Source organism: Mytilus californianus, unplaced genomic scaffold, assembly GCF_021869535.1.
Source record: "Mytilus californianus isolate M0D057914Y unplaced genomic scaffold, xbMytCali1.0.p SCAF_7, whole genome shotgun sequence".
In the NCBI taxonomy this organism is placed as follows: Eukaryota; Metazoa; Mollusca; class Bivalvia; order Mytilida; family Mytilidae; genus Mytilus; species Mytilus californianus.
This window is the reverse complement of record NW_026262723.1, coordinates 48,074,047-48,093,940: the sequence shown is the minus strand read 5'-3', so window position 1 is coordinate 48,093,940 and position 19,894 is coordinate 48,074,047. Positions and strand designations below refer to the sequence as shown.

The following is a 19,894-nucleotide window of genomic DNA, read 5'->3' as shown; positions in this document are numbered from 1 at the left end:
GGGAAGGGTTCCCTTGTGGAGCTACATTTATGTTTAATGTAAACTGTTGACCTGTTCCACTCCAAACATTGTCTAGTTTGGGGACCCCTGGGGACCCCCATTTTCAAAATCTTGGATCTGCATCTGGACATATATATTGAACGCATATTAATGCACCCTGTAAAAACAAAACTGAAACTCTTTTATGGAGGGTTATACAAAAGGACATTTAAGAGACTGTTCTTCTCCAGGGACCCTAAAATTTATATAAAGTGCATACGGATTAGTCAATTTTGCAAAATCAGTACTTTGCTAAAATTCATGTTTTGATCATGCAGTCAGTTTTAAATTTATATAGGCTTTTCATATTTAGTTTCTATATGATGAATTTATATTTTGTACTCAAAACACCTATGATGAATATTAATTAGCATTGATTTCCATACCCATCCTATCTCTTTGATATTGACTGCACCTATTACCTCAGGACCTTCTATGTACCAGTAATGTCTATTCCAGCTATGTTAATTCCACAGTCAGTAAAGGTTAATACAATAAAATGTATAGATTTATTGCTAGAAGGGGAAGGAAGCTTGTAATGGAACAAATAATATGAAGTTTACCGATCAGTTGCCAGATTACATAATTTGATCAACAGTTAGGCCAGAATTATATTATTTGCTTCAAATTTTTATTTCATTTACAGTAATGTTCATTATCACTATTTTGTGTATTTTTCCTTTGGCCTTTTAGTGATAATTTTTCATATCATGCTACTTGCTTGAGATAGAAAATTATCGTAAGAAACTAAGGGCGCATGTGACGTTGTCAATGTAAACATCAACAACATCATAGGCAAAATAGCGATAAACAGATTGACAATGATCTTTCCAACTCTGGATGTTTCTCTGCCACATCTCATCCCTGAAATGTCACCCTATGATGAGATTGAAGGTGAGAAACACCCTCTGGTTTCAAAAACCATGATAATCTATAATTATTTGTCATCTGACAATATAATAGAAAAACAAAGGATATGGCAGTTTATGGAATAAACTCATTCCTCTTTTCTTAAAATATAAACTTTGAGTTCAGCTCAATTAGTTTAATTATCGCCCTGATATGTAAGAATATCATGCAAATGAAATGCTGTTAATTTGGATATTTTAATTCAGATTTCAGAACAATGTAAAAGCTGTCTGTTATATATTATGTTGCAGACTAGTATAATTTGAAAAAAACCTCTCCATCAATATAAAGACAATTTGTGTTTGAAAAGAGATTTAAAATGAACGAATGGGATATACGAATGGGATATAAGAAAATGAGGAAAGTCATAAAAAGTTTTAATTCATCCTGAAAACCTGTGTAAAAGGGAATATAGGCTGGAAAATCTGAGAATTAAAGTGTAGTGGCCTTACTATCAATTTCATTCATAAAACTTCTGTATAAGTGTGGGTGGTTGGAATGTTTGCTTTTGAATTGCATGCAACCACAATTGTATAAATTTAGCACTTGGAGATTTCATGTCAAATAAAAAAGATTAGCAATACATTTTATGGCATTGATTTCTCATAGGTAAATCTGTTAATTTATTAAAATACCTGATAGTTATGATGAAAGGTTTTATGAGTATTGAGTCTCAACATTGGGAATATTGAATTCTTGTGATCCTTTGACTGTATCGATGTTTTCCAGAGGCAAAGTTAAGATGATGTGGGGCAAATGTCAATAACGAGAAAGCAACCCAAGACCACAAATAACCAAAAATCATCTACATGTCAACATAAAGTCTGTAACAAAAGACAGGTGTCTATAAAATATGTCTTAATAAGCTATCAGTATGTACAGATTTCAACATGATTATAGAATAAAAGATAATAGTTTTTTTTCACTCAACCTGGACTCATTTTTCTGACTCAGAGATGACCAAAAACAATTTGGGTCCATTTCTATTTAAATTTGAAAATATGAATACATGTTTAAGAGATTTGTAGGGTTAAATGTTAACAAAATAGCAACCAGCCAACACTAATTCACTACATAATAAACTTTTATGACATCTTTACACCAAAGGCATTGAATGTGTGCTGATTGATATTTTGTCTTGAAACATGGTTTTATTATTTGTTGTTATTGGCTTGGAACTTAAGCTTTCAAGTACTCTCAGATTGGTCTTTAGTGTTTTTGTTAGTTGTTTGATTGCTTTTTATCGATCTGATATGATTTTTTCAATTGATTTTTACAGTTTGTTCTTATGCTGTGCTGTTGCACCACAGTCCCAGGTTAGTGGGAGGGTTGGGCCACAGTAAATATGCCTGCCATATTCTATATGTGCCTGTTCCTTAGTCATTAGCCTGTAATTCAGATGTTGTTGTTTGTTATATATATCATATTTGTTTTTTGTCTGTTGATTTGTACATGAATTAAGCCATTGGTTTTCTCATTTGAATTGTTTTAAATTTTGTTATGTGTGGCCTTTTTTAGCTTGCTATCCAATATGGGTTTTGCTCATTGTTGAAGGCTGTAAGGCTATCTATAGTTGCTAACATCTAAGTCATTGGGTCTCTGGTGGATAGTTGTCTAACTGGCAATCAATACCACATCTCCTTATTTTATATTCTTAAGATTAACATTTAAACAGCCATTAGGGGCAAGTACTTACTTATTAATTTGCAAACTCGAAATTGAGTCATGTTGATGAGATCCAACGTCTTATGTAAAATTCCATAAAAATGCATGCATAATGACCCTAAGAACTAAGGTTATAACTTAACTAATTGCATTAGTTTTCCAGAGAGTAGTCCTAGTCTGATATCGTGGAATTACATTCTTTGGGTTATATAGTTGGCCTGTTTATAAATTTGAAGTGAAACTTTCTCAGAGAAAATATTCCTGCATACTTATATCCTGTTTCTCATTATCTTCTTCGTGTCCATTTGTACAGAAAAGTTGATTAAGTACAAGTGTTATTTTCCAATATCAGATAATGATACAGGGATGGATAAAACTCAGTAAATATTGGAACTTCAAATATGCTGTTGTAAGTAATTTTTTCCTTGATTGATTAATTTTGAAAAGATTTGATTGTTAATGGGAGTGATTGAAGACTGATGGGATCTTAGTCATTTATACATCTCTAGGTTTTAGTTGATCTATCATTACCTATACTTGCTGTTGTCGTGAGGCAGCAGAAGTGGAATTTTCAAGGCAAATCAGAAAATAAAAAGTTTGCATTTCTTGACAGGACAAGGAAAAAAGTGTATTGAAATCTTATATGGGAGGGGAACCTATACATCATAACCACTCCCCAAAATCACAGTCTACCTTTGATGATCATAGTTATTAAAGATTAATTAACTGCTTGCCACTTCAGCCTCAGCTGGCAATGTTTCAGTTTCTTTTTAGAACATGAACAAGTTAAAGAAAACAGGTTGAACCATTCCAAACTTAACTAGATATTTGTAGGAGGCTTTTCCTAAGTTAAATTGATGCAAGCATGCTGCATGCAAATCTCTTAAATACTTATTTTAATTTTTGCATCAGCAGCATTTATTATTGCGATTTTTTAAGAATGGACATAACTGCGAGATTAATTGATGGAAAATCTGCATATAGATATATATATATCAAATTCAGAACATGAGTTCTTATCATTGTGGTATTCTTCCGATTGCATTATTCGTATTAATGATAATATCGCAATAATTTCAGAATTTACAGTATTTCATTCTAACTAGTTGCAACCTAGTAGATAATTGCAGAACATTGGACAAGCAAATTATATAAATGCAAGCATTTTTTTTACTATCATTCAAGCTTAATTTTTTCACTGCAAGATTCTAGCTGCATGCAATTAGGAGTAAGACAATTTTGACTGATACTGAAATAAGAGTGCATGTTGAGTAGTTGGAAACTCTTTATTCAAACATTCCATCTACCTACCTCCTTTTACAGAAGTATAATATATGTAGTCAATATAAGCCATTTGGTCCTACAGATATACTGAACAACTTTGAATATTTCTTTTCTACTGGAATTTCAAGGCTGAATCCTATTCATAAAAAAATTAGCTAATGCATATTTTGGCATAGTTATTTGATATTGAACCACCTCTATAGTTTCTGAGAAGTGTGCTTGTCTAGAGTACAGGAAATTGCGAGTTTGATCTCTGTCAGGATAAAAAAAAATGTAAAATTTTAATACCACATAGGAAGCATTCTACACCACATATTGAAATTCAATTGACATTTGTAAATTCTTGGGAGTGGAAAGGGTTGGATTTTTTTCAGGCAGTTGATTTACATAGCACAGGGATATGTCCATTTTAAAGAAAAACATTAGGTCTTAAATCTATTAAAAAGTATAAGGAATACAGTGTTAGTATGTATATTTTTTTTTTCAGGAAGGCTGAAAATACCAAACTAGACACATGAGTTGAAGAATGATTAAGAATTTACCCTTGGTTATAATACTTGTATTCTATGTTTTAATATATACAGGTAATGTTATGTAATTATACCCTATACAACAAAGTGTTTTACCTGTCTGTCTGTCTGTCTGTCTGTCTGTCTGTCTGTCTGTCTGTCTGTCTGTCTGTCTGTCTGTCTGTCTGTCTGTCTGTCTGTCTGTAATCACTTTGTTGGTGCCTGTTATAGCACCTTCATTTTTCTGAAAGGAAGATATATGATAAGAGCCAATAATTAAAAAAAATTAGTAAAATTCAATTCTTTAAAAAGTATGTTAATTATAATGATAGATTAAATAGATACTATAAAATTGCCATTTTGTTACAGAAATGTCACTTATGATGTCCCTGTGAAGTCAAAATATGTAAAAGAAGATGTAGTATGATTGCCAATGAGACAACTCTCCACAAGAGACCAAATGACACAGAAATTAACAACTATAGGTCACGTACGACCTTCAACAATGAGCAAAGCCCATACTGCACAGTCAGCTATAAAAGGCCACGAAATGACAATGTAAAACAATTCAAACGAGAAAACTAACGGCCTAATTTATGTACAAAAAATGAATGAATAACAAATATGTAACACATAAACAAACGACAACCACTGAATTACAGGCTCCTGACTTGGGACAGGCACATACATACAGAATGTTATACAGAATAAAGAATACCCTCCCCCTAACCTGGGACAGTGGTGTAACAGTACAATATAAGAACTAACTATAAAAATCAGTTGAAAGAGGCTTAACTCATCAGAGCGATAAAAATACAAATACTAAAAATACAAGTGGACGTGGCCGGGTACTTGTACATCCAAACAACAAAAAGACACTAAGTACAGATCTGAGAGTACTCGCAGTTACTGACAGCTAGTTCAAAGCCACTAACAACAAATAAAAAAAATCATGCATCTATGACTAAATTATCAATCAGTACACATCCAACATCCAATGGATTTAGTGTAATGACGTCATAAACAGTCAGAGAAAAACATGACCTTGTGCAATGCCAAGATACAGGTATTGACAGATTGTAGATCCTTGAATGTGTATATGTATATAACAATAATATTTAGTTTGCTTTTAATTTACTGATAACAAAATCAATATTAGTACCAATAAAAACAATATTTAATGATCTAATAACAGTGTTGAATTGGTAACCTTTTAGAATAAGTTTATTTTAAGGATTGATAAGTTTACCAGGATCGTTTCTAAATTTCCGGGCACGGTAAACAATATTGCCGTAAAAACGAGGATGTGCAATCCCGTTTGAAATAAGTTTTCTACAGGTACAACCAAACTTCAAAACCAAATCTTTATATCTGTGGAAGAATTTAGTAAAGGTTTTAAGTAATTTGTGGTAACGAAATCCCTGGCTTAATAATCTACCAGTAATACATAGATTACGTTCGTTTCATGTTTCAATTGAGATTTTGAGGGATTAAGGTAATTTTACCCACAATTTTCCATAACCAGTAGCCTTACCCAGAAAGAATTTTTACTTTTCTCAACATTTTCGAGCTAGATTTTTTTTTAGGGTATTAATGTTGCTCACATTTAGATATTTAATGACAAGATCTCAAAATGAGGGTATTGTGGCGGTTTTTACATTTCCTTCTCAATTGTAAGAATTTCAAAAGCTCAAAACAAAATATTTCTTATTTTAAATGTTAAAATTTAAAGTATGTTATTGAAAGATTTATAATACTTTTACAGACTATCTCCTTTAATAATTTTTTGAAATCAAGACCAGTCTAGATGAGAAGTACCCGACAAAATTTTGTAAAAGATGTCTTCAATTTGTTTTTAATGAATTTGAGAGAATCGTAAAACTTACCTTGCAGTATTTCATATTTTGAAGAATAAGTCTTGCAGTGATGTTCAACTTTTCTAGATAAATATAAGAAGATGTGGTATGATTGCCAATGAGACACTATGCTCTCCAAAAAAAAAAAAAATGAAGCTTAAATATATAGTTGTTCAAAACATAGAATTAAAAATTGAAGATTATATGAAACTGATTACCTTAAAGATGTAATATGCACATTAATAATTACTTTATACACAGAATTAGTCATCAAACAGAAAAAAATATGATTTAGCTTTATAAAATGTCATCAAACAGAATTTACTAATTAACACATTTATGTTAATTCATCAGTTGCACTTTTTTGCACATTATAAAGAACAGTCATCTTTTCCATTTTAACAATCAATATTCGAAAGTACACACAATCCTTGATTTTAATATCAGTAAAAGAAATAAAAATAAAAATTTAAGCTTAGGCTTCATTAGTAAAACTTCCTTCATCCTCCTTTGCAGTAAGTCACCAAGTTGTGTAACATACAGTCAATGTTCCAGAATTTTAGCTGTCTAATCATTATATGGGTGTATCAAAAAGGTATGACATAGGTGAAAAAGCATATCTAGGAAAAGGGCAGTAACATTCATATTCCCAGGGTAATAAAGTATTTTAAGCACTTTCGGAAATTAATCATTGAACTGTAATCTGAAAGTCACCTGGCTGGTAGTAAATTGACTTTTCAACAGTACTCCAAAAATCTAAATGTACAAGTTGTAAAGCCATATAGAAATTGTTTTTTAAATTCTAGCTTAAGTAATCTGAAGAATAAGAAATGATTGTTTGCTTAATGTCCAGTGACAACTTTACATGCATATTCAGTATGAGAACAAATAAAGAATAAATTCAGATTCTGCAAAGTAACGGTTGATAAGTATGAAAGGCAGACAATAAAGACTTCCATAGAAAAAGGGTAGGTTTAATACAGGCTGAAATTTTGCCTTGTAACATGCCACTTACAGAACGCTCCAAGTTGATGTGAGGGTTATTAAAAGTACAGTGTGTGTGTTTATTTTACATATAATTCAATGGAAGATATATTGTGTGTCATTTGGTATTAAAATCTGTAGTTTAAATTTTAAAGTGTCAGTTCAAAAACTTCAGCTTGCCCACCTAACTAAAAATGTTCTTTTTTGGTAACCCCCATATTTTTATATCTTATGTTTCTTTCACTCAATCATTGAGTTACCTTGACTGCCATAGATAAATAGCTTAACGTATTCTGTCAATGATAAAGGACTAACTATCATTGAAACTATGGAATACAATGGCCGGCCTTACGTGAAAGTGACTTTCACAATGCTAGTCACATATGAATATTGCATTCTATATTTTGAACCTTAGTTACATTTGGTTAACTTTGTATTTTATAAGACATGAGTATATGATTTGTTTCCCTTTAGAATGTTTGATTATGAATTTATCACTGCATGATGTAACAAAATTCGGTTATTTAATGATTCAAAATTGCCCGCTGCCAACTATAAGTGTATGCAAGTCATCCAGAAAATTTTATGGCAAAATTTATAATACAGTTATCTTGAACCATAATATGTAATCAAAGTACTGAAGTACTGAACATCGGATGACCACAAGTTCTTGAGGATGGTCAAAAGCACTTGTCTCAGAAAAAAACAACATATCTCTTTACCTAAAACTGAGGTTAATGTACAGAGATATATTTTTTTCTGAGACAAGTTCGTGCGTGGATGATGAATAAATGACAGGAAATTCAACTTCACCGTAATAACTATTATAGTGTAGTGATACAAATCAGTATACACTGAGTTGTTGTTTATATTATATTAAAATAACAGTTACATATATATATGATTTGAATCCATTTGCATATCATTCTATTCTACTATTCTAAAAATAGTGCAATGCAAGTGCATGGTGGACACTTTTCTGTAAAAATTCGATTTTTCTAAGATTGGATACGAGTAGGCATTCATATTTTCCCGCAAAATCAATTACAGAGTTACCGGTCCTTGACGGTATTTTCACAAAACGTTCTTTGAGATATTCTTCCGCATGCTTTAACACAATTTTTCGGTACGTGTGCATTGATATTATCAATGATTTTTTACTTATATATATATATCTAACTACAAAACATTTTCATATTATTAATTTATGTTGTAAACAAAAATATGTTTATCAGTATTCATTGAAGAGATGTATTTATATCAAACGATAAGGAATGTTATTTTGCACTCGTTTATGTGCGCGTATTTATCATGTTTATAGATCGGTTACAAACCCAAAACTAATTTACATAATGGAAATCTAGGCGATAGCAATACATCGGGATGACCTCAAGGTCATCGCGATGTAAAAACCACATACTTCTTCCTGTCACACACTAGACCTCAGATCCTCAATCAGATTATTATGGGCCTTTTATGAATGAGTTACTTTACATTTTTTTTTGTAAAGAACTTCCGATAACAATACTCCATTTAAAACCACAAAAGTGTTTAAAAATTTTAAAGCCTTCTTGCATTATTTGTTTTATTAGTAAAGATACTCTAAAAGTTATTTTACAATTGATTACCTAGTTGGTTTTTTTTTCATTGAATCGTAAATACTTGACATTAGATGTAAAGTCAATTTCATTCAGCCAAATTGACGTGAAAAAGATTTTCTTGTTTTGATCAGTTTCAGTATATTGATTGCTGATTCATAAGAATTTTTGCTCATTCATGCAAATGATTTTTTCCACGGCCCATTTATGATCATGACTATAGAGAATTAAGTCAGTTAGATGTAGGCAATATTTTGCTATATATACTATGGTAGTTTTGAATTTGGAAAATATTTTTGAATTTAATAAAAATGAAGATTTTTTATGATTATATACGCTTTTGGATATTGATATTTGTTGAGAAAGTTTTGCTATGTGCTGGAAGAGGTATTGGTTTTAACTGTGACCCCTTCATAGGTAAGAAATTAAATGTGATATAGACACTTTGGTAGGTTTACATATATATATATATTGGTCACATATGTAATGTTTAAAATATTGTTTAGACTATTTAGTTATTTTACAAAAATTTGAATCAGTTCAATGATTATTGATGACAGAATTTATAAGCTCTCTTGTCATTTTGACTTTTGACTTTTTCCAGAAGTAACACTTGTTCATAGCTTTTTACACAATCATTGGGAGGTAAAAATAACAATTTTTTTGGGATTTTGAGAATTGCTCTGATGTTTCAAAGATTACATGGTAGGCTTATTTGGCTTTATTTCTGCTAAATTGTCCTTTTTTAGTAAGGTATAATACACACATGAATAACTAGTTAATTTCCCAGGGGTTCACTGATTACAATTTTTATGCAATAAAAAATAATTCTCTGATCTTTTTTAAACTTTTATAGCACTATTTCACCTTTTATTCTTATTTTATAGATGTAAGGATATAAAAAGTTAATTTATAGTAAAAGTAAAAGTTAAAGGACAATTTCTGTATTGATTTTTACTTCAAATTTTAAATTTGTTTAGTAAGTGTTTATATAATTATGCCCCTGCCATAGCTCGCCGTAGCGGAGGGGGCATTAAGTGTTACCCTTGTCCATCCCATCCGTCTGTCTGTGTGTCTGTCTGTCCTGTCTGTTTGTCTATCCGGTCAGTCCGTACATCCCCAAAATTGGTTTCCGTTCTCTTACTTAAGTTTGCCTCAACCAAGTGTATTAAAACTTATACATACCGGTAATGCTTATTACCACAAAACACAGTTCAAGTTCGTAATTGGGTGGCCTCACTTTTACCAATCATGAGTTATGCCCCTTTATAAACATAAAAATTGCTGAATTTTTCGTTTCCGTTCTCTAACCTTAGTTTGCCTTAATCAATTGTTATAAAACTTACACACAATGCTCATTACCACAAAACACAGATCAAGTTCGAAATTGGGTGGCGTCACTTTTACCATTCATGAGTTATGCCACTTTATAAACATAAAAATTGCTGAATATTTTGTTTCCGTTCTCTAACTTTAGTTTGCCTCAAACAAATGTGATGAAACTTATACACAATGCTTATAATCACATAACGGTCTTAACCACATGAATCCTCCATCTGTATGTTGAAGTTGACTCTGCATATTTACAAGCGGGGCCATCTGTGGCCCATGGACACATTTTCCATTTATTTAAAAAGTTAAATTAAATGTAAGTTACTGTACATGTGTTTTCATATTAAACAATTTAAGATAAGAATATGTTTAATAAGACTTGTTCATGCAATAAATTATTGATTTTAAAAGTGGAAAATGACAAATATGGCCTGATTTCTGGCTGCATGGGATGAAACCATTTAATAAAATATGATGCTTCCATGCACAAAATGCAATAACATATACATTACTGTGGATTCATTATTTGTTGGATACCAATTTTTCGTGGATTTCTTGTGTATAGGTAAACCACAAATTTAAATGTCTCCCCAAAGTACACATTTTTTATAGGATTGTATACAGACATTGGCAAATCCACAAAATTAGATATCCATGAAGAAACAAGTTTTCCTTGATCCACGAAAATTGTATCAATGAAAATAAATGAATCCACAGTAGTCGATTTGTAATGTATATAGTATATCCAGTACTTGACCATAATGTGCTCTATACATTATGACAAATTAATCAGCTCCATATAAGAATACATCCTAAATAAATTTAAAAAATTGGTAGCAACATGGAATGTTTCAATAAATGATTGATTGTTTAAAGTAGAATGTCACAAATAAAAGTATTTTTGAATAATTTTCAGAGGGCTGTGGTAGAACTCCTTCTCAACCATCACCACCAGCAACTACACCTCGATCTAGTGAAAATTCTACAATACCAGAAAATCACAGATTATCATGTACAGAGAACGAAACATATCAGACAGCATGTCTGAACGGTGGATCATGCTTTGCCACATATGTAGAGTATAGGACCATACAGTGTGCGTAAGTATTTTTTGAAGACTTTCAAGCAACAGGAGAACTTGTAGTACCAACTGCAAATTGAAGATTCATTCATACTCAAAACTGATATATAATGCATGTCCTGGAAAAAAAGTTGCTTTGCTGTTGTGTTTTCAGCTCAAACCACTAAGCGGCCAGATCATAGGGTTATCCATGTTTATCTGTAGTGATTTCTTCTGTCTTTCATTCCAAAATCCTACAGTTTACACTGATGTTTGGTTTATAAGTGTATACATGTGATATAGCCGAGGCATAATTCTCTGCTTTGTTATTTCTTTACCACATATCCGGTGTTCATTTGATTTGGCAGGATATATAAATAGGCAGAGAAGAGCAATGATTGCTGCACTTCATCTGAAGTATCAGACATAAATCTTTAATCATGAATAGGAAACTTGTATCTCTAATTAAGTTACTACCATCAGCAGAATGTGTACAAACTGTCAGTATGTTGAAGATTTTACTATAAAAAAAAAACTTATTTTTTAAAAATGTTTTGTTTGTTTCTTATTGAGTTAGTTGTATGATTTTCAGGTGTCCAAAGAAATATGTAGGTGACCGTTGTCAGATGATAGATCCTACCATTATATTTGGTAGTAAGTATAAATTATTTAAGTTGTTTGTCAAAGGATGTCATTATCATATTTTTTTTTACTTTTTTCTAAAATACATGGTAACTTTATATGATTTGAAAAACATTAAATGAAGCAAACTATATTACAGTTATGTTGTGATTAAACAGTGGTTGATTTAGGATTTTCAAAAAAGGTAGATCCTGTAGGGGCCTACCTAAAATGTTTGCCAAAAAAGGAGGACGGGCTGTAAAATAGAAATGTGCTGAAAAACACAAATTTTTTGGTCACAAGGGGGGACCTGATAAATAATGATAATTTCAATTTGCTGCACAAATGAGCAAATTTCTAGGCATTAGGCAACTACAGATATCATTAAGCCAGCGTTTCCAATCTAGTATGTCTTTATGGAGGCTGATTCATAAGGGGGTCTTCATATTATGCAAAAAATTTAAAATACACTGAACTTAATTGTACAAAAATGCACCTTTGAAAAAAGAAAAATTGAAGCTAAGAAGAAGTGGGTTGCATCATAAGAAATGTGCGAAATAATTTAAACTTCATTTATGCGGTGAAATACGTTACAGTGAATTGAGTATTTATTGGAGTTAAAAACAAATATTTGAAGTTAATGATAAAATTTCTTGAAACAAGCATTAAAAAGAGAAAGTCAAACTATTACAAGCTTCTTATTAATGTTTATATCAGATGCATATCTATCATAAACTGTCCAGTCCAATAAAATAATTGAGTGGTTGTCGGAAGAATAATCACACCATTTTATAATATATTTTTCAATTGATAATTTGTCCCCTCAAAATTATATTTATTTTGATGATTTTAACTAAGAATCCAAATTGACCTTACAATTAACAGTCATAGTTGATTATTGATTTTGTATAGTAAACATCAGTTACTAAATACATCATTATGTGTCAGATATTCTCTTGACCAATTTATCTGAAAAACTATAAAATTGATGAATCAATTAAAGTAATCAAAACTGGGTGGGGACCTCACATGTTGTATTTTAGTTTGGTTCAAACTTCAAAGAAACATGGGTGACACACACAATTATTTAATTGAACATTTACAAGAAAAGTAATAGCAAGCATGCAACTTATCTAAAATGTTTTGTTTCCATTCACCATGTAAGTTATGGTCAGATGAAGTTCAAGGATATGTTCTGTTAGTCTGTTTTATAAACAGGACTGTATGAAACATGTGATGAGCTTCAAAACACATATCATATGAAGATAGCATGAAGGAAGATAATTCTCCTCACTTGTTTTTATGATTGAATTTATAATGTTAGGTGGTTTAGAACACATACTTACATCGCTTAAAATTTTCATTAATGGAGTGTATACAGAGAAAGAGGAGAAATAAAAACAGAAATATTTATTTATTGTCCAACCTACTTCAGATGCAATACAAGATAAATTGTGGCTTTAAACATAGTCTGAATATATAGATAAATTACATAAATGTTTAAAAAAAAGTCAGACTTAAGCTGCATTTTTAGTTCTTACAAGCAGAGTGTTTCTTTCAACTAAAATGTATGTTTACCACTAGAAGTTCTGATTTTTTGTTGTTGTAGGGTAGTGTCTCCTTTTATTCATTATTCAAATGTTGATACAATCTATTTTGTATTCTATTTCTCTTGAGCTGGATAATTTTTGTACAGTTTTGAAATAAAACATTGCTTTAATACACAGTTTTGTGTGAAATGGTAACCATTTGATAGAGTTTTTTGTCACATGGTGTATATTTCCAAACTTCCTATATTCTGAGACAATAGATAGGTTTCAATATGACTCAGTTTGAGTTATTCTCTTGGCAAACATTTTTGAGTTCTTATTTGACTAAACAATTGAAACATGCGGAGCAACCAATTCTGATGAGAGATTCTTGCTAGATCATATTGAAGAATCAAGCAAGGCTAAATAAAATTAAAGTATTTAGAAACCAGGTTTTTCTAAAATCTAGCAGTCAGTATAGCCAGTTGAATTTGGCTGATTAATGAAAGAATTTGTGCACATAGACCTCCATCATGGCATCAAAAGGGAAATAATTCTTGCTCAAATTGTGTCAATCGATGCCATGAAATGTACATTGTGTTTGGAGTCTACCAAATAGTAAAATCCTCTTACATATTTACCTGTTAAAACTTCACAAACAATTTGGAATTTATTACAAAAATTATTTACAGTATAGATTTTATCAATAATCTTTTTTTATTTTGTAGGAGAAAATGAAGAGAAAGTGACAAAAGCAGGTTTAGCTGCAGGATTAACAGCTCTCATCTTATTTTTAACAGTATTAATATTTATACTCATTTGGCACAGGCGGTAAGTGAGAAAAAAAGCACCTATAGTCATTTTTTAATCTTTAAGAATTGGAAAATGTAAAATGATGTAAACTGGGAAAAAGATGTAAGAAATATTATTAAAAACAAAAATACAAGGCATTAGTGATGATTACAGTGGGGTATGACAACATCTCAAATAGCTTTTGCTTTCACAAAAATGCATGGAGGAAATATATTTCACCAACATGCACCTTTCTTGAACCAATATATTTTTGTTCAAAGGAGTTGTCAATGTTTCCAAGATGGAAATAATTCTTTTAAATTCTTTGAAACAGCTTAAGCTGGAACAATCTACAGTTGGAGATTTCAACATTGTTCATGGCAAACTGAATGTAGAAAAGTAATTGTTTGATATTGTAAAATAAATGATTGCTTTTTAACTCAGATATGACACAGTTCAAAATTTAAAGCTAAATAGAAAATATCTCTGACAGTACTCCTTTTTATTTTGAATAGTGTAATACTGGTAACTATTGCATATCATAAGAATAAGATTATGTAGAATATTTCATAACGATTTGTTCTATTTTTTCAGATACAAAAGAAGAAAAGATAGAGAAAAACAAAACAAAGAAAAACAACTAATACAATATAATAATGGTGATCTCAATAATGGCAATTACAAGGTTAGTTGTTATTGTACATGAATGATTTAAGAGTAAAACCACTAATCTTGGTCTTTACATACTGGTAATTCTACTTGCCTAGTGTATGAGTCTACTGTATAACATGTATTTTACATGTAACTGTATTTAACTAAATAATGTATATATATATGGAAAGAACAATGAATCTAAATGTTAAAACATCATTTGTTTTTTTTTCAGGTTTAATGACTTCATGTATTTTGAAACAATTGTTAGAAGGAGATAACTGATTAATTTTCATGATTTCACTTGCTTACTTAAATATAAGGTGTCAAGAGCGCAAATATTTGTAATGCATTTTCCATTGGGTACCAGTGGTGTTCCATATTTTATTTCTTGAAGAATAAACAAACTACAAAAACATTTGTAGCAGTTCTTTTTACTAGAAAGCTTTTTATTACATCCAAAAAAATATATGATCATGTGGCAAAAACTGACATAAAATGCCGTTGAAAAAAAACCACCTATTTTTTCATTTAATAAGAAAGGCAATTTTTAATGGCTCCCTCGTAAATAAATTGAACATTTTCCTACACTTTGTTAAATATGACTTTAATTTTCTATTATTTTTTTTTAAATCTAATTGGATAAGCTTTCAATTAAAAATAATTCCTACCTTGTATCATCCAATCAGGCGTCCCATAAGATTTTATTCTGAGTACCATCTTCGCCATTTAATTGAAATGGAAACAAACAATTGCGCTCTTGTAACCATAATGCTTATATAGTGCTAATGTTTTATAATACTAACATGCATTCAGTATATTATATTAAGTTACAATTTTATTTATTACAGCCTGCCTTAACTAGCAGAAACAGAGATAGTTATGTTGAATCAATTCCATTAACTTCTTTACCTTATAATGTAAGTAAATCTACTAGCTTAGAATCTGGAAAACTTCATACCTATGTAATTCTTACTCAAAATGTAACAAAAGCCAATCATGGTGACTATAAGTGATATAATACTAAGGAAATGTCGTATGATTGCCAAATAGACAACTATACACCAGAGACCAAAGGACTAGGATGTAAGCATATAGGTCTTCAACAATGGTCAACACCCATACTGTATAGTTAGCTATAAAATGTCCTGAGATGACAAAATGTGAAACAATCCAAAAGTGAAAACCAATGTCCTGATTTACAAATATTTATAAATTCCAAAGAGAAAACTAAAGACCTAAGCATGTTATATTTTTAAAATAACAAGAAATCGGATAGATGAGAAAATAATCACAAAAATCAAAAGTTGACGCTCACTGGATGGAGATGAGCATAAAAACACATCATATGGAGACTTTTAAGAAAGTTACAGTATATAGAGTTTAAAAGCAAAGTAAAAAAAAAAAAGCAATGAAGATGCAAAAACAACAAGATTTTACAATTTATAAATTATAACACAAATATATATTAAATAGAATGAGTAGATTGTAAGTATATTAGCTTGTTGTCAAATTTCACATATTTTCTTAGTAGATGTATATGTCACTGAAAGTGTGTCTAATAAAATTGCTCAACTAGACTTGCTGTGTATATTAAGGTTTTATCACTATCTTTTTTTCAATGACAATAATCTGTTCTATAAATTTGTAAAACACATGATCTTCTTATGATTTCTTTGATGAAAACAACTTGTTATAAATAATTGGGTATTAGTTGTTGTATCCCCAGCTTGTAATTAGCCATTTATTTTATGCTACAAGATGTGTTAATTCAATTGATCATATTGTAGATGAGAAAATTACTAACATTGAATTGGGTGCTTTCTAATTAAAAATACTGCACATGTGTAATGGTGGTAATCAACCAAATATGGAAACCTATTATATTTTTTTCAATATACAGCTTTAAAGGAGCCACCATACATTTGATTTAAAACAAATAAATTGTTACATTTGCCAATACTGCTTTAAGCCTATAAACATTACTACGAGGCCTCGTGAAACTTTCACACTGCTATATTTTTCTAAATTTCAATTATAAATGTCAATTTCTCTTAATTTTTACTCTAAACTAGGAATTGAATGCTTCTTTTTGTAATTTTATTAGGGTGTAAAAGGTTGACCGAAGCACATTTTGTATTAAGTGCAGATGTGCTTCATACTAAAGATGTGCACACGAACAACACTTTTACAATCCTATAAAAGAACAAAACATTCAATTCTAATAATTGCTATAAAAATGAAATTTCAACTAAAATCAAGTGTATGCATTATTGTAACCGTCATGGAAAGCACATGCAGTCAAAAAATTTGCATTTTATTGGGAAACAAATCATAATATTGGAATTTCTTGCGATGGTTGTATGTCAATCAAAGTAACAGAATCTTATGATTAATTGATTGATTGTTGGTGTAAAATGCCACTTTCAGCACTCTTGGCTATCTTGGGGCTCCAGTTTTAATTGGTGGTAGAGGCTGGAGTGCCCAGAGAGAAAAAGAACCTTCAGCAAGAGAAATGTCAATCCTAGTCAATTAAGATCAGAGTCGAATGCACCTGCCAATTGCAGGGTTTGAACACAGAACCTTAGTGTTGACAGGTCTAGTGATACTGTAGATGAACCCCTTAAACGACTGGATGGAGGCCCCTGGAATCTTATGAAACATACATAGAAATAAGATGTGGTATGAGTGCCAATGAGACAACTATACATGTTTTGTTTAAAATTTTCATGAATAAGATGAAAATATCTTAATTTCAGTTTTCAGAATTTCCATTGATAACTTTAAAGATAATTTATTTATCAAAATGTGTTTAAAAATACTGTCCTATCATGCATTCACAACATCTGCTGAATACTTTTTGTCAAGAAAACTCTTTTTGCCTCTGATAGAGAGTGTAAATACTCATCTATTGGATTTTGTATGAACATTAGACCCTTACTATTTTAATGTGGATATGTTTTTTTATTGCAGCAAACAGAAGAAATCCATAAAGAAGAAGAAAAACCGTTACAATTAAGTCAAAACTCTAGTTTTTCAGACAGTGATAGTAGAAAATTATTAGCGTCTATTAAATACATGGATGATGATGACGATGGTGCTTCTCCAGAATTTGTATAGCATATCAACACATATAACATTTCATTTGATCTGAAGCATGTCATGTGATATTCTCCATTTGATTCATTCTCCATTTAATGTCAACAAGTGAGTTGCACTAGTTTGTCAAAAGCAACAGTAATTTTGCAACTTCATGATTTCATATCAAAGTCATTTATTTGAGGCATTACAAGCATCATAATTGAGCAACAGCATCAAGGGGGATAATTCATAGATGTTCATGCAGGGAGATAACTGGATATTTGACTAACTTATTGGTATGGAACACAGAAATTCATTTTGTGATATACAAAAAGACATTTGAACAGTGATAGAAAAGTTCCTATGGTTGAATTACATTGCACCAGAAGATGTTATGTTTCTGATTTAAAAGTGAATGAAATTATATTTAGTACATTTTGTATTTGGCTGTTTAGCTATCTGTTTTGGCACAGGTTAGCATTTTGTCTGATTTCTTGATAATTTCATAAATTTAAAATTTTTTTAAAAAAGATTTAGATATGGTGAATGGTTGAAGGTTTTACATACTATGCTAGAATTTAGTCAATAAATTATGCAAAATGAAAATAAAAATAAAAGCCTGCCATTCTCTGTTAAAAAAAAAAGAAAATCATAGGTATGAATTTAAAAATGTATAAAAAAAAAGGAAAATTTTTAGATTTATGCTTAAATACTGACAAATATTTAAAACCTGAAATTACATTTATTATCACATATCTTGCATTCTGTAAATACATTATTATTCTGACATAACCATGATATGGTCGGTCTGTACAATTTTGAATATCTACACTTGTTCAGACAGAGACTTTTCATCAGTTTCATTTTTCTGTGATTTATGCAATAGAAAACTTTATGATAGCAGCCATTTCATTTTAGTTAAATTCATTATAATTTATTTTCATTATATATTATCATTTCAGTTCATTGTAAAATAGTTTGTCATTGTTTATATTTAACAATACAATGTTTCATGAGGAATTTTATCAATAGCATTTTAATACAAAGTCACTGCCATAGTTTGTTTGTAATTATATGGTAAGATGCATTTATTTATGTCCATTTTTGTACAATCTATGTTTGTTTTTTAATAAAAGATCTTGGAAAAAATGATTATCAATATTTTTAGTCGTTAGCTCATCTGACCTGAAGGTCCATGTGGGTCATTGTTATATTATTTATATCATCTTTTGCTAACTTTTATGTTACAATACATTCAGGAACCAAAGTTGTGTGAGATCACAATTGAAATGTGTTAAGGAGGGGTTTATTTCCTCTTATTTTGGAAGTAAGATAAAATCATGAAGACATTCCTTAGAATCAGGGATACTCCTAGAAGTTGTGAAATCTTAACTCCTCAAAAATAATCCAATCTATATATAGGTTTCTTTTAGGAGACTTTTAATAAAATGGATACTTTGATTTGTGTTTTTCATTACACTTGGGAGTCATTTGAGCTTTGCTAAGATTGGTCAAAACTTGAATGTTTTTTTTTATTTCGAACGACTGAGGACAAAGTTATTTTTGAAATATATAAAAATAAAAATCTAAAAACTCTATACTTTGTGACACAATATTAACAACCAATCAAATGAATTTCTGCTCTATTTCTGTTGTATTATTGATAATAATAATAATAATAACAATTGTAGCCGTTGTATGAAGTCTATACGAGGATATTTTGACCACTGGAACAAATATTATAGTATTTGTTCTTAACAGAATAATGGGTATTTGTTGCAATAGGAATTAACAAATGTATGACATTGTTTATAAGAAAGTTTCCAGGGGAACTTCTGTTAGGAGGAACAAATATACATTGACAATCGAACACTAAAGTTTTGTTATGATCTGTATGGTGTTGCTTTACACTTAAACATTCTGCAGTTGAATTTAATAAAACTGTTTATTTCTACTAAATTGGGAACAAATAGAAAAATATTCC

At 30.4% G+C, this 19,894-nt stretch overlaps 1 protein-coding gene across 1 annotated transcript in view; it reads left to right on the top strand.

The window, feature by feature from the left end:
- The window catches only part of LOC127709733 (uncharacterized), a 48,209-nt gene extending 28,702 nt beyond the window's left edge, over positions 1-19,507 (top strand). Inside the window, exons 3-9 of the mRNA XM_052215404.1 lie at positions 4,385-4,481; positions 11,093-11,276; positions 11,829-11,890; positions 14,115-14,217; positions 14,773-14,863; positions 15,681-15,749; positions 17,803-19,507. Coding sequence (XP_052071364.1) covers positions 4,424-4,481; positions 11,093-11,276; positions 11,829-11,890; positions 14,115-14,217; positions 14,773-14,863; positions 15,681-15,749; positions 17,803-17,949 — 714 coding nt within the window. The 5' untranslated portion in view covers positions 4,385-4,423 and the 3' untranslated portion in view covers positions 17,950-19,507. The remainder of the gene's footprint in view (positions 1-4,384; positions 4,482-11,092; positions 11,277-11,828; positions 11,891-14,114; positions 14,218-14,772; positions 14,864-15,680; positions 15,750-17,802) is intronic.
- Positions 19,508-19,894: the final 387 nt, after the last annotated feature.